Raw genomic sequence first — 13,925 nt, 5'->3', positions numbered from 1 at the left:
ATCATTTATCCTAGAAAGTAATAAATCACTGCATTTAGCTTTTATTTTACCACTTTACTATTTGATTTGATTACACTTTACAAATATTAAACATCTTGGTTGATTAAGGATTTTTTATTTTTATTTTACAAAATTAATTTTGTTCAATTATTGAATGGCAAGCTGTCATTTACACCAAATCCTTATAATTTTTATCAGTATTTAATACTTTACTTTGCTAAAAATCTTTTTGGTTATGAAAAGCATGATGTCCTGCGGAATCTGTTCATATTTCTGGAAGCTTCTACTTTATCCAAATATTATAGTTTGCTGCAAACAGCTCTGGGCTGGGAAAATGTTAAACATAATTGTTCTGTTCTCTCTGCTGCTCACAAACAGAATATGAATGTGCCAGTGATAACACTTCATGATGGAACGTTGAATAAAAATGATAGAATATCTATGTACCATCTGCTGGGCGCTACTATTCTGTATTCAACGACTCCTCAAGGTCTGAAATTCAAGTTGCATGTATGATCTTCTTATTTCACACCCTTCAACTTTATAAATATGAACACTTCCGACTGTTTTTCTATAGTTTCTGTTAAAAACATGTAACCATTGACTGTATCCAGTGATGTGGTCTTGTGACCCATTGGTTGCCATTGAGCCATTTGAAAAGTGTTCATTTCTCTTGGTGAGGTGAATGAAGTTTGTTTTAGTTTTTTTTTTACCACAGACTGAGACAGAGATATGGGCATACCAAAAAGGTCGTAACCAGCAATATTTACAATTACAGAGTTTTAGGGTAGCAGCTGGGCTGGCCAGATGATCTCAAGAAACTGTTATTGTGTCCCACAAGTGTCTCCATCAAAGGTCTGCAACCACATGCGGCTGTTTTATCCCTCCATTCTGGCTCTTTGGCTTTAAAGAAAAATGCTAACAACTAACGGGTTTGTAATTTTGGTTCACTTGTTTCAATTAATTAAGTTATTTGTGTTCTGGTTTTTAACATGTCAGATAACGGAGCAAAATGATGGTAAAATATTTTACAATTTACAGTTTACAATTTATCATTAAAATAAGCATAAAGCACATATTCTTATCTTCCGCTGCACATCAGTGGCTAGTTGGTGTTCAGAGGCAAAATTCCTAAAACACATAAATGTATTTACATGTATATTTTTTTAAAACACTCTACACAAATGATGTCATGTTTGTATCAAATAGTAAAAGGGGAAAAAGGAGGATGGTGTGCCAAAGTCATGCAGAAAATGCCCTGGCTCTTATAGTATTAAAGATTGCAGACTCCTGCTATTGGTGTTTAAAAAAAAAGACCAACATTTTAAATCTAAACCCAAAGTGTCTGCAATGCAGGTTATCGTCACAGACTATTTGTGTAAAACATAATTATTTTATTGCCATGTACATGTTATGTTTGCTAATTCTGGTGCCAGAACATAAATGGTAATGTTGTTGCTGAAAACAACAATCATTTAAGCTGATGATCCAATTTATGATTCTATGTAGACCAGTTATGCTGTGTCATGAGACTCGTATTATAAAATAATAACACATTTCATTTCTTCTCTTGCTGAGGATAATATGCCAACAGAGGGTAGATTCCTCTCAATAGAAGCTACACAATAAATTGCACATTTTGTCCCTACAGTGTGCTTTCGGGTTCTGAAAGAGTGGGATCAGCCTATCCTGACAGCCAAACCCTTTGAATCATGCTTGACAAGGAGAATAGTAGGAGTCAGAAGGGAACAAGTGCTGGAAACCCTCTAAAAAAAAGACAAAGTAAAAAAAAATCAGATTGCACCAGAAGTTTGTCGGATCAAACTAAAAAACTGTCTGGTTTTGTCACGGACACTGAACTGCCTCAAAGGAAAAATGAAGTTGTCAATCAAGAAGAAATGTTTTTCTCTGCTGGTGTATTTGGTTTAAATAGAACTTATCTCTGAAAAGACACAACCATTGACTGTGTATGAAACCAGACTGAGTGAGTGTGACATCACAATAACTGACTTTCGGCTCCAGCGAAATTAAGTCAATTAAGTTGCCATTTTTCCATGATACGAACGCCGCCATCTTGGAACCGGAAATCGTCAGTAAACAGTGATCGGTCCAAGTCGGTCTGAGACCATGGCAACCGCTCTAACCAATCAGGAAAAAAGCTTCTTGGAAGGCCACACCCCCACCACAAGAAAGTCCGCTTAGGAGAATCTGTTAATGAATAGTTTTTAATGTTTGACATGAAACCACTCACTTTTATTGAGTCATTTGATTGGTCAGCTTTTAACTGGTATAAGTTCAAATAAAAAAAGTAAAGCCTGTTCAGATAACTGTGTTGTAATATTCATTCATTTATCTTCTAATCCGTTTTATCCTTTTCAGGGTCATGCGTTGTTGTAATATTGGGCTATATAAAAAAAACTGAATTGAATTGAATGAAAAAGCTAGCAGAGCAAGAATTGGTCATTCTGACAAATCACCAGCTATTACTCTGACTCCTGAGCCTGCTTTCAGTGGAAGGGATGTGGACTTCCAACAAGCTCACTACTGATTAGATAAATGGACGGACGGACAGATAGATGGATTGATATGCTTTTGTTGTCACTGTCCACTTGGACAATGAAATTGAAGCCATCACCATTTACAGTGCAAAGACAAAAACTAACGAAGTATAGTAAAACTAATATCCCTATGTACAATAGGTACAAAAGGTACAACAGAAGTCTGCAAATATGCAAAATATGAAATCTGCAAATATAAAAATGTCCGTAATTGTGGGCAGAGTGATATGTACAGATATAAACATGTCAGATGAGCAAAAACAGCGTGGAGGTAGGGACCTCCATTAGCGACCATGGTTGCCATAGAAACATTGATTCAGACTGACCCAGGCCAATCACTGCTTACTAACCTCGTCTGGCTCCAAATGGCATTGTCCATATGGCGGAAAAATGGCAACAGAATTGACTTCATTTCGTCGGAGCCGGACCTAAAGCATTTTCTATGGATGACATCACACTCCAGTTCTCTTATAGAGTCGATAAAAACAGTGGGAACCTGAGGGGGGAGGGGTCTCATCCATGTCCAGGGCTCAGTCAATGGACATAGTACACTACACGTCATGAACGTCATTTGGAGGCTTGTACAAGTCTACATGGTTAAAACATACGGGGTTTCGTCTACAGACCTACATCTTCATCCATTTCTCTGTGCTATTAATCTCCATCTCCACCAAACTTCACACTATTCTGTATTTGCTCTTGTCTGAGCCCTCTTTGAGAGGCTCGCTCCACTCCCAAAAAACAACTGCTACAGACAAAACCGTACTTGAGAACTTAGAACTAGACACATAACAAATGTGTTAAACATGTATACAATTGGCACATACAAAAACAAGTCAGACAAAAATTTCATCCAAATGGTTTGCAAAATTTACCCAACAAGTTAAAATGTGCCTATAATTTATTCATATAAGGATAAACATCTGTTTGTAAAAGATGCAAAAACCAACTTTTTTTGGGGAACCTCCAACAGAAGTTTAAAAACATGGCGAAAAAGTGAACTAATGTACTATTTTTCATTGGGGTTTTGTCCAAAAGGTATTTCATGAATCGCATAAAAAAAAGCAAATTATGTTTAATAATCGCCCTGTGAGCTAGAAGGATCTAATGCCAATGGAGAAAGCAAAGACATTGAGCACTTGTTAGCAACAAATAATGTCCTTTAAAGTGAAAAATAAACCTGAAACTAGAACAAAGAAATAAACGTGTGACTGTGGAATGCGTCAACTTGAAAGTGTCAGAAGCTGTTGAAGACTTGCTTTGTCGTTGCTGTCACTTCTAACACACATGCACGTGTTGATGGCCTTTGTCTGCTGTCTTCTTTCATTCAACACAATCTATTCAAGTATAACAAATCAAACCCAACTCAGGCAACCAGGTTAGACCGCACTCAACATATTACAAATACAGACAAGCGGAAGACGCATGCACTTTACCGTTCAACTTCCTGCTGACTAAAGAATACACGCCATGTCAGGTCTTCATTAATAACAGAGGAGCATTAGGTCAAATATTAAAAACGTTGAAAGTTTCCTATTGTCTGACTCATTTTCCTCAAATCTAACCAATTTCAGAGGATTTCAACTTGAAAAATGTTGCTATGGCTGGTCTGTGTTAAGCTAAATAAGCAAACAACAAAAAGGCGAAAGAAAGACGATTTAAAACAGGAAAGGAACAGCTCCTTTTAACTAAAAACAAGTACCGTTTACCAGATAGTGGATTGCTAATTTGAAGTTATTAATAACTCAGTCTTTATCAAAATCAGATTTAATTATAATGAGTCCAAAAACATGCTTCATTGAATGTGAGTCTGCATGGGTGTGATTGTGCCCCTGCGACAGACTGGCGACCTGTCCAGGATGTCCCCTGCCTTCGCCCATGTGTGGCCGGGTTAGGCTCCGGCAGCCATGCGACCCCGAAGGGGACAAAACCGGTTTGGAAGATGAATGAATGAATGAGTCCAAATGAAATCTCATACCCAGTTGTCATGGGTTTGTGCACATATACTGCATTAGGGCACTGTTCAAAAGCCACCTGCTGCAGGTAAGGAAACTTCCAGCTGAATCCAAAGTGAGCTTAATATCCTATTGTATAAAGATCTCCTGGATGGCGATGCAGGTACGTGGTCACGGTTAACAACAAGCAACTGAAAAAAATCGAATGCGTTTTAAGAGTTCTGATTTCAGGATTTTCTCATATTCTGGTGATCACCTGCTTTATCCTGTCACTCAGAACCTGAAAAGGCACCCTAAATGGTTGGAGAAGAATAAGCCCCTTAAAGCCCTAAAGAGTTTTCCACCCCACTATAAGGGAGGAGTTAAGTGAGGTGACTGGAAAATAGAAGCTTGCTAATTATGTAATATAACCACCTCCTCACTTAGCATCATGGCCCATAACAAATTTAAAACTACATTTCCCCTTTGGAGCCTTGACTGTGACATAAAGCACCTTTGCCGATTTTAAGCTATAGTGTAGTCAGAGAAAAGGATTTTCAAAACCCTTTTTAGGTAGCATTAGAACATAAACATGTTCTTTTGACTGTTAGAATTTAAAAACATAAAGCATTCTTTTGAAAAGCCATGAAGGTGAGGCTCTTTGTGTGCCAAGAGCTTGTCTCTTGGTCAGACAAATGTTTAAAACATGACTTTAACTTAACAGGAAATCATTCTTAAGAGTTCTAATGTGTCCAAACAGAAACTGTAAAAAAGAGAGATCAGCTCAATTTGACCACATTTTATTGTACACACGGCTCAAAACCAGGGTAGGTAAAATAAAATAAAATAAAATAAAACACAAAACAGTGCAGAACTAGTCTCATCCTGACACGTGAAAATGTAGTAATGTCTTTTTAACAATATGAGATGCAGCTAGAATGTTAAAATCCTTAAACTGTCTGCTTGGTCCAGAAAATCCAGAACCATCAGCTGACTTCTTAAACACCAGATTAATGCATCCAAAAATGGACAAGCATCCAACAACAACAGATTATACACATTTGTGTTAGTGTAAACTTATGACTCTGTGTCTGGATTTAATCTGTTTTCCAAATCACGCACCCCTTTCAGTCATGGCATGTCCTCACATGCAATTCTTTGACAACAGCATCATCTGCAGCCTTTTATGATGACGAACATCTGACTACAACCAGATGTGTATTTAAACTGGCTTCACCCAAAGCAAAAACACCTGCTTAATCATGTGGATTTTTTTAAACTTACATCTGACAGAGAGACCTATGCGAGCAGACGTCGGTTTTTAAGTGGCTGACGCGTCGCCCCACCAAAAAGGTGATAAACAGGAACCGTCGTCGGTTCCCACTGACCTGAATCGTGCAGGTGTACTCCGAGTCGTCCAGCAGTCTCACGGTGCAGTTGCATTCCCTGTCCAGACTCCTGATGCTGCTGCTCATCAGTCTGCTCAGCATCTTTTCGATTGTCTGCGAACCGGACCAGACACAAGTGCACGCAGACACGGGTTCACCTTCCGTCGCGTTAGCAGCGCCCCGGCTCCGTGCTCCAACACCTGGTCAGCGGCTGTGCGGGGAGGCGGCGGAGGCGCATCGTTTCATCAACGCGTGAGCGCTGAGTGGCCGAGGAGCTGCGCGTCTTCAGTCAGAGAATCGAAACACTCCTGCTGCTGCTGCCGCTGCTGCATCTGCTGCCTCTCTCTGGTCCGGTTCAGTTGCCCCACTCTCACCACACCCTCCCTGCCAGCCCCCCTGCCCTTGCCATGTCTGTCAGCTCTGCTTGACTGATTGTGAATGAGTGTGAGCCTCCTCAGTGGTGACAAGGATGCAGCCTGCGGAGTCACAAGCACGAGGCGAAATTCCGATAGGCTAAACGTCGTGACTGTAGACGCATACTTTCCAATAATAAGACAACGGGGCACCAAGTTTTACCAAAACAAACAGGGGGTTTGTGCAGAATTTAATGAATTAAAATACAGATAAAACGTAATTCTGTAATAGTTACACAAATTTACACTTTTCTCATTAAAAATATTAGTTAAAGTTGTCTTTTTAATTTAATAAGGGGAGAAAGAAATACTATATAAATTGCTTGAATACCAAGTACTCTGATTTTTGCTCATTTAATGTATTTTTTATTATTTCTGTTGTTATTAATTAGTTTATTTCCTGAAAAAGACTTGTGCCGTATACAATCTAAAAAGCGGTCGCTTTTTCTTTCTTTTTTTGTGAAATGTCTCCCTCTGTTGGTTGTTTGTAAAAATGTCAACGTTTTAAGAATACAATGAAATTAGCAGTTTGACATAAACGGTAACTATGTTTGAACCAACTGTCTACGATTACACAGAGAAGTATATTATCTTACGTAAATTCATACATGTTACTGTTTTTGCCAATGATCACAGCAAAACTGTCAAAAAAGAGTCGCCCGTGACTTACAATGCCGTGACCCGGATTCGAACCGGGGTTGCTGCGGCCACAACGCAGAGTACTAACCACTATACGATCACGGCAAGATGCGATGACGTCTGCAACAGTTAGGGATTTAAACTTCAGTGACAAACATATATGGTTTAATTGGATAGTTCTGTTATTATATCATTTCATTAACTAGTTACAGTTTCGTTTTATCACAAAAGAGGAATCTCACACATTTTAGATAACCTTTACAAAATACATTTCAGGCACAATCTGCCATTACCTGCACAATGCTGACATCTAGTGGACAAGTTGTGATTCCCTGTGTGGTTACAGGATGCGTCATGTGACTAACTCTTTTCTGATTGGTAGATTTTCCGGCATACGTAACACTTTTCTTGTTTTGTAACTCGAACAGCGTGCCTGTTATCAAACTGATTTTTTTTTTTTCAGCAAACCAGGTCTGAGTTTTCACAGTCCGGAGCGTAGCTGCAGGTAATAAGATTAAACTGCACTCCTGCATTTTGTCTCTGTTAACAGGACGTTGCTTTCATTTTAGGCAACTCATCAGCATGATGTGTTAATATCTCAGTTTTGAGTTTAATCAAAGGACAACAAAGTAATTAGGGAATGAAGAATTAAACTTCAGCTAGCTTTACGTCAAACTATTTTAAAATTGTTCTGTGGACGTTAGTTTACTTCCAATTTTTTTTACGACCTTTACTCGCAGTTTTCACGCGGCGTCTCTCTTTTCCACGTATGCAGTAAGTTTCCCCCGCGTGCTTTGCTTTGCACCCACAGGTCTTCATCATGGCTCACGTGTGCATTCACTGGTTCCGCAAGGGACTCCGGTTGCACGACAACCCAGCACTGATGGCAGCTCTCAGAGACTGCAAGGAGCTGTACCCGCTCTTCATCCTGGACCCCTACCTCTATGACCAGAACCTGGCCGGCATCAACCGCCTGAGATTCCTCATTAGTTCTCTTCAAGACCTGGACTGCAGCCTGAGGAAGCTCAACTCCAGGTAACAGACACATTCAGGACCAGGGGTCTAAGTTCATCAATCTATTAAATCTATATCTATCTTCTCCTTTGATCTTTTTTAAATGTATTATAAGTGTTATGTTGAATGCTGTAACTTTTCTTCTTAGATCATTTTGGATGTTTATCCGGTCTTGTTCAGGACGTATAGTTTCTATCCATAACTTCGGCTGTCAGACTCTCTTTGTGTTGTCTTTGGATCGGTTAGACTGTTTGTCGTCAGAGGAAAGCCAGAAGAAGTTCTCCCCAAACTGTTCACAAAGTGGAATGTCACAAAGCTGACCTATGAGTACGACACAGAGCCGTACAGCCGGAGCAGAGACAAAAACGTCACCATGCTGGCCGAGGAACAGCGAATTCAAGTCATCTACAAAATCTCCCATACGCTTTATGATATAGACAGGTATTGGACATTTTAGATATACTTGCACAAAGTGCTTTTCTGAAATGTAATTTTGTTGTTTCTGTTGTTTTACTGAAGTGTGTTTTGATCTTTATAGGATCATTGAGGAAAACAATGGGAAGCCTCCTCTCACTTACAATCGTTTGAGAGACATAGTGAAAGCTTTGGGTTCACCGAAGAAACCGATTCCTGCCCCAACCGTGGAGGACATGAAAAGTACCTTAAACTTTCTACATTCCCACCGGATTATTTGTTGAAACTGCCTGAATTGATGAGTGTCTATTTGTCCTCTGTATAAACGTCAACTTCCAGTAGTAACTGGATTAAATGCTTTTCTGTTTTAGATATAGCGCCTTTCTCAGAGAAACACAAACCGGAATACGGGATTCCTTCACTGGAGGAGCTCGGCCTGGACACCTCCTCTCTTGCAGAAGAGATTTTTCCAGGAGGGGAACAGGAAGCTCTTAGGAGGCTGGATACATACATGCAAAGACCAGTTAAGCGGCTTCCTGATGATTCCTAATCTTTAGTTTGTGGTGTGAAGAAGTACACCTTCAAAAGTACAGTTTAGAATATATTTGTCCTTCCAGTTTAAAGGTTTCCTTTTATGTTTAGGGGTGGGTTTGCAGTTTTGAGAAGCCAAACACATCTCCAAACTCTCTGAGCCCCAGCACCACCGTCCTCAGTCCATATGTGACTTTTGGCTGTCTGTCAGCAAGAACCTTCTGGTGGAGACTCGCAGAAGTTTACCAAGGGGTGAGTGTTGAGCAGATCTACACATGAACAAAGTTTAAAGACTCACTCCAATGAAAATGTAGGGTTTTTAACATGTTCTTTTGACATTTTTCTGATGATAGAGGCCATTTATTCAGAAAATGAAGCTTAAAATTGCCTTTCTGAGTGTTTCTTTATTTAAATCTTTGTGAATCATAAGATGAAAAAAGTCAAATAGTGACTCTACGGCTGGATAGATGTATTTTTCTATTTCAAAACTGTACGGCTGGCTAGTTCCCATATTGCTCGCCATTTTTGTTGCACCAGTAATGTTAGGTTGGTGGTGTGAGGGGCTGTAAGCTAGTGGAAGAGCATGTAAACAGAGAGCTCTCAGAAATGAGGAAGGGGAGGGGAGCAGGGTTGTTTCACGCCAGCAGTTTCACCCACAACTCAGAGCCGACTTTCTAAATAAATCAGTGTTTTTCAACCTTTTTTTAAGCCAAGATAGACTTTTTTCCTGACTAAAGTCACAAAACGCACCAGCAAACAAACAAAAAACCAGAAACTCTACAGTCTGTATTGATCTACAGTCCCTCCATGATCTCGCGTGCATTTATGTGTCATATTTGAGGCTCAAAAATGTGACGTTGCAGCTGTTTTTCTCCTAAAAGTTGCAATAATTGTCATTAATAATTTTCAAATAGTTTATTTGAAAAGTTGCCCAAGTTGTTGTTTTTCCCTCCAATTAATTAAAATGCAATTTCATGTAAACCTCACAAAAAGCAAATAAAATGGTAATAAAATGGTAATTTATTTTTTAAATAGGCCTATTTGTTTTTTTTGTGACAGAGAAACTGTAGTTTTTATATAAAATATATGATCACAGCATGTTTGATACATTTTATTATAAAAAGCCTAACATTATAGTCATGTTTATGGGTTTAATTATAACTACACAAAATGTGAACAGTTTTATTTGTCTTTCTTTTGTCTAAATTAAAAACAAAAATGTTTATTTTTGGGATATTAAATTGTTTCATTTTAGTTAAACATGTCTATTGGCCAAGTGAAAAGTGGGTCTTTAATGATAAGTCGTCCACAAATTCTAAAGCACAACATAATTTTTCACAGAAAAAGCACTCTGATCCTCCGGTCTCCCTACACGGTCAGTTGCTCTGGAGAGAGTTTTTCTACACGGCGAGTGTGGGAATTCCAAACTTCAACAAGATGACGGGCAACCCCGCTTGTACTCAGGTGGATTGGGATGAAAACCAGGAGTATCTAGCTGCTTGGAGAGAGGTACTGGCTGTTCTCAGAGTCTCCCCTTTATTTATTGCTGTTTCTAAAAGTGTCACGTCGTGTTCTCCAAACCTTTTCAGGCTCGGACCGGCTTCCCCTTCATCGATGCCATCATGACTCAGCTGAGACAAGAAGGATGGATTCACCACCTGGCCAGACACGCCGTTGCCTGTTTCCTCACCAGAGGAGACCTGTGGATCAGCTGGGAGGAAGGACAGAAGGTGCATAGATGTTTGTTAAAATCATTTTTTAGATAATATCTATGTATAGAAATATTAGTGCTGTCATGTGATAAATGGTTTTGTGTGATTAATTAATTATGACCTGTATTTAATCTCATCCATTTTAATCTCACCTAATAATTACTGTAAAAAGCCTAATTTTGTGATATTTTCTTCTAAATTCGTGACATTGTGGTGCAGAAAAAGATCAAATTACATTTAAAAAAGTGGCTATAGGAAGTTTTCCTAATAAAAAAAATATTCCAACGTTTACTCCAAGAAGGGATATTTTTTTCAGTGTCGAACAAATGTAGATAATTTGATACATAAATATTTATTTTGTTTATCTTCCTTAATTGTTTTAATATAACCAATTTTAATGATGACAGTTGCTCAGATATACACTTCAACAAGCAGTTTTTCTAGCCATAAAATGGACAAATGTATTTAATGTCAGTTCAAAGTTTTTAATCTTTGGAGTATTTTGTGCTGTCACACAGGAATACACAAATTAATAAAGTATTTTCAGGCTTAAAGCCATGTCAGAGGTAACAGTTCACTGTCCCATGGTAAATGGTGTAACTTCCCATTCACCCCTACACACACATTCACACACTGATGGCAGCTCTGCTGCCCATCACTGGTGCCAATGTATAACCACCAGGAGCAATGTGAGGTTCAATGCCTTGCCCAAGGATGCTTCAATGCACGAACATGCAGGGAGGGAATTGAACCTGTGATCTTCCAATCAGAGGTCGACCGTTTTACCTCTGCATCACGGCTGCCTGCCTATGTTCTTAGTAATGCCCGTGATATCGGTATAAACCTTATATTTCAACAGCCATATGGACATTTGTGAAGTATTTGTGTTCTCAATAATCCCCGCTACAATTTAAACAAAAATCCTAAATATTTAAACAAAAATACTATTTTGATCCTCTGTGTTTCCTTCATTAGGTTTTTGAGAAGCTCCTGTTGGACGGAGATTGGGCTCTGAATGCTGGAAACTGGCAGTGGCTGTCTGCAAGCACCTTCTTCCACCAGTTTTTCCGGGTATATTCCCCTGTCGCCTTCGGCAAGAAGACAGACAAAAATGGCGACTACATAAAGTAACGTTCAGTACCTTTTAATGAAGCATGAAGGAAAATGGAGGTTGTAAAATAATTTAGCCTCTGTGGCGTTTTGCAGAAAGTACCTTCCCATTCTCAAGAAGTTCCCACCACAATACATCTATGAGCCCTGGAAAGCTCCCCGCAGTGTCCAGCAGGCAGCAGGATGCATTGTGGGTAAAGACTACCCAAAGCCAATCATAGAGCATGAAGTTATCAGCAAGAAGAACATTCAGAGGATGAAGCAGGCTTATGCCCGGAGAACTTCAGGCAGCACTGAGTCTCCAACCAAGAAACAAGGTAACTTTGTTTACTTTATCTCCTAAAGATGTTCGTGCGTCTAGTGGATTCTACTTTACGAAGTGAACATTTCTGTTTGTTTTTTTTTCTTTTAAGGTGTAAAGCGCAAAGCTCCAACTGTTGTCGACTTGATCCAGAAGAAACAAAAAAGGAGTTAAACAAATAATATGAATACAGTTAAATGTTCCCTAAAGAATCTACCAAAAAAACTCCATTTTAAGTTATTTCAGTTAAAGGTTATGGGGTTCTTTCAATACTGAATCTATTTTACAATTATTTTTATTTTTACACATTTTTACTTCTCTTTTTCTTTGGACTTTAGCTTGATGTTAAAAGCAAAAAGTTATGGTTAAGATACTTTTAACTGTTTATTTATGTCAAATGTTACTTAGATTTTATGCATTTCATGTTGCATTAAACCTTAACCTCATGTTTTTGGCCAAACTAATGGTTGATGTTGACTAAAGTCTTCAATAAGGGCTACTTTACCCAGTGTAAGGTGGTAGTAAAACAACAAAACAGTTTGATTAAAGGATTTTTCTTTGATAAAATATTTTAAGGCAGATAATAGAAATAGATTTAAATGGACAGAAAATATCTTTAGGTGTTTACAAGTTTGAAAGTTTTTTTTCTCAGGATGAAATGGCAACAAACGTTTCAATATTGTTTTTACCTAAAGATTAAAAAAAAATATTTTTTACAGAAGTGAGAGTTTCTCTGGGAGTTAAAGCCAATTATTAAAGAACAATGTATATATTTTGCCTTGAATGTTTTTCCAGCTAACGTAAAATTCAAAATGTTTACCTGTTTATCACTTGTTAAAACAATAGTTAAGTTAGTCAACATGAACATCTCAATACAAATACAACACAATACAAAATCTCTGCTTCAAGTTTCCACTAGAGGGGGCTGCTGTTCTGTTTAGAGAAACGTGTTTCATTTTTGATCAGTTGAACATCTGACCAACACCTAAGTGGATTAAAGAAATCTCATCAATAAAGATACAAAAGTGACTATATACGTGTATTTTTCTTTGCTTTTCTATATGCATTTCTTAATGAAGAACCTTTTTTTAGACGTTTGTATTCCAATACACTAAATAGCTTACATTAAACAGTTATGCAGATAGCACTGAAGTACAAATTGACTTAACAGTACAAGTAACACAAAAAATAAAGCAAATATTTATGTATATATTGTTCTAATGTCATGGTAACCATACGCAATTAGCTAAGAATGCAGTTAAAGCCAGGCAGAACAAAAATGCCTTCAGCTGTGTTTAAACAGCGTCTGCTTGGGTGAGCAGCGCCCATCAGGAAGCAGCTAAAAGCTCCTAGGTGATGCAAGAGGTCTGACTTAAAGGAACGTCCCTAATGTACATTTCTGAACTTCCTGGTAAACCGACCATTTTAACGTCTAGAATGTAATAAAATATGTTTACGGTAACAGCATTAGACAGAAATCTGGCAAAAAGTCTATATAATTTAAATGTGGAAAATAATCAACATTTAACCCCTTATAGCTATTAAAATGATGCTTTTGCGTTCAAGTAGATGCTAAATTAAGGTATTTTTGGAAACGAAGTGATTTGATGAAAATATACATCAATAGGCATCAAGGGCTAAGATCCCAACTTCAACATTGACCCCAGAATCTGGTAAACGTCTGTTCCAGAAGCCATGTAGAAATAAAAGGACAGCACATTGTGAGTGTTCACTCTGTGTGCTTGTGATTGGCAGAGGGGTAGTGAGACAAGTGCAACTCTGCATAAAGGCAAATAGGGTGTGTGGGGGGTGGGGGTGCGCAGACACACAGCTGTTCTTGTGAGTTAAGTGTTCTCCTGTTTCTGCTTCCTTGGAGCTGACACTGGTGTGAATTTCGAGGGGATGATGTCA

At 38.4% G+C, this 13,925-nt stretch overlaps 2 protein-coding genes and 1 non-coding gene across 3 annotated transcripts in view; 1 reads left to right on the top strand and 2 right to left on the bottom strand.

The window, feature by feature from the left end:
- LOC101175227 (FERM domain-containing protein 5) overlaps nucleotides 1-6,331 on the bottom strand; it is a 68,542-nt gene extending 62,211 nt beyond the window's left edge. The window contains exon 1 of the mRNA XM_023953579.1: nucleotides 5,881-6,331. Coding sequence (XP_023809347.1) covers nucleotides 5,881-5,982 — 102 coding nt within the window. The 5' untranslated portion in view covers nucleotides 5,983-6,331. The remainder of the gene's footprint in view (nucleotides 1-5,880) is intronic.
- Nucleotides 6,332-6,965: 634 nt separating this feature from the next.
- On the bottom strand, nucleotides 6,966-7,037 carry trnah-gug. Its single transcript has one exon. It is a non-coding gene; the product is annotated as a tRNA-His (tRNA).
- A 280-nt stretch (nucleotides 7,038-7,317) lies between these two features.
- Nucleotides 7,318-13,048, top strand: LOC101174986 (cryptochrome-1). Its single transcript, XM_004067403.3, has 11 exons — nucleotides 7,318-7,437; nucleotides 7,744-7,967; nucleotides 8,193-8,387; nucleotides 8,485-8,603; nucleotides 8,732-8,883; nucleotides 9,003-9,143; nucleotides 10,233-10,400; nucleotides 10,481-10,621; nucleotides 11,579-11,730; nucleotides 11,810-12,030; nucleotides 12,127-13,048. The coding sequence occupies exons 2-11, from the start codon at nucleotides 7,753-7,755 to the stop codon at nucleotides 12,186-12,188; spliced, it is 1,566 nt and encodes a 521-aa protein (XP_004067451.1). The 5' UTR covers nucleotides 7,318-7,437; nucleotides 7,744-7,752; the 3' UTR covers nucleotides 12,189-13,048.
- The last annotated feature ends 877 nt before the right edge of the window (nucleotides 13,049-13,925 follow it).

Source organism: Oryzias latipes, chromosome 3 (genome assembly GCF_002234675.1).
Source record: "Oryzias latipes chromosome 3, ASM223467v1".
NCBI classification, from domain to species: domain Eukaryota; kingdom Metazoa; phylum Chordata; class Actinopteri; order Beloniformes; family Adrianichthyidae; genus Oryzias; species Oryzias latipes.
Note: the sequence above shows the minus strand (reverse complement) of the source record. Positions and strands in the feature narration are given on the sequence as shown.

Bases quoted from the DNA above. Each gene is read 5' to 3' on its own strand.
- LOC101174986 (XM_004067403.3), top strand. From the start codon at position 7,753: ATGGCTCACGTGTGCATTCACTGGTTCCGCAAGGGACTCCGGTTGCAC. The intron at 8,884-9,002 runs GTTAAGCGGCTT...TTTTATGTTTAG, and splicing joins ATACATACATGCAAAGACCA to GGGTGGGTTTGCAGTTTTGA. The intron at 9,144-10,232 runs GTGAGTGTTGAG...AATTTTTCACAG, and splicing joins TCGCAGAAGTTTACCAAGGG to AAAAAGCACTCTGATCCTCC.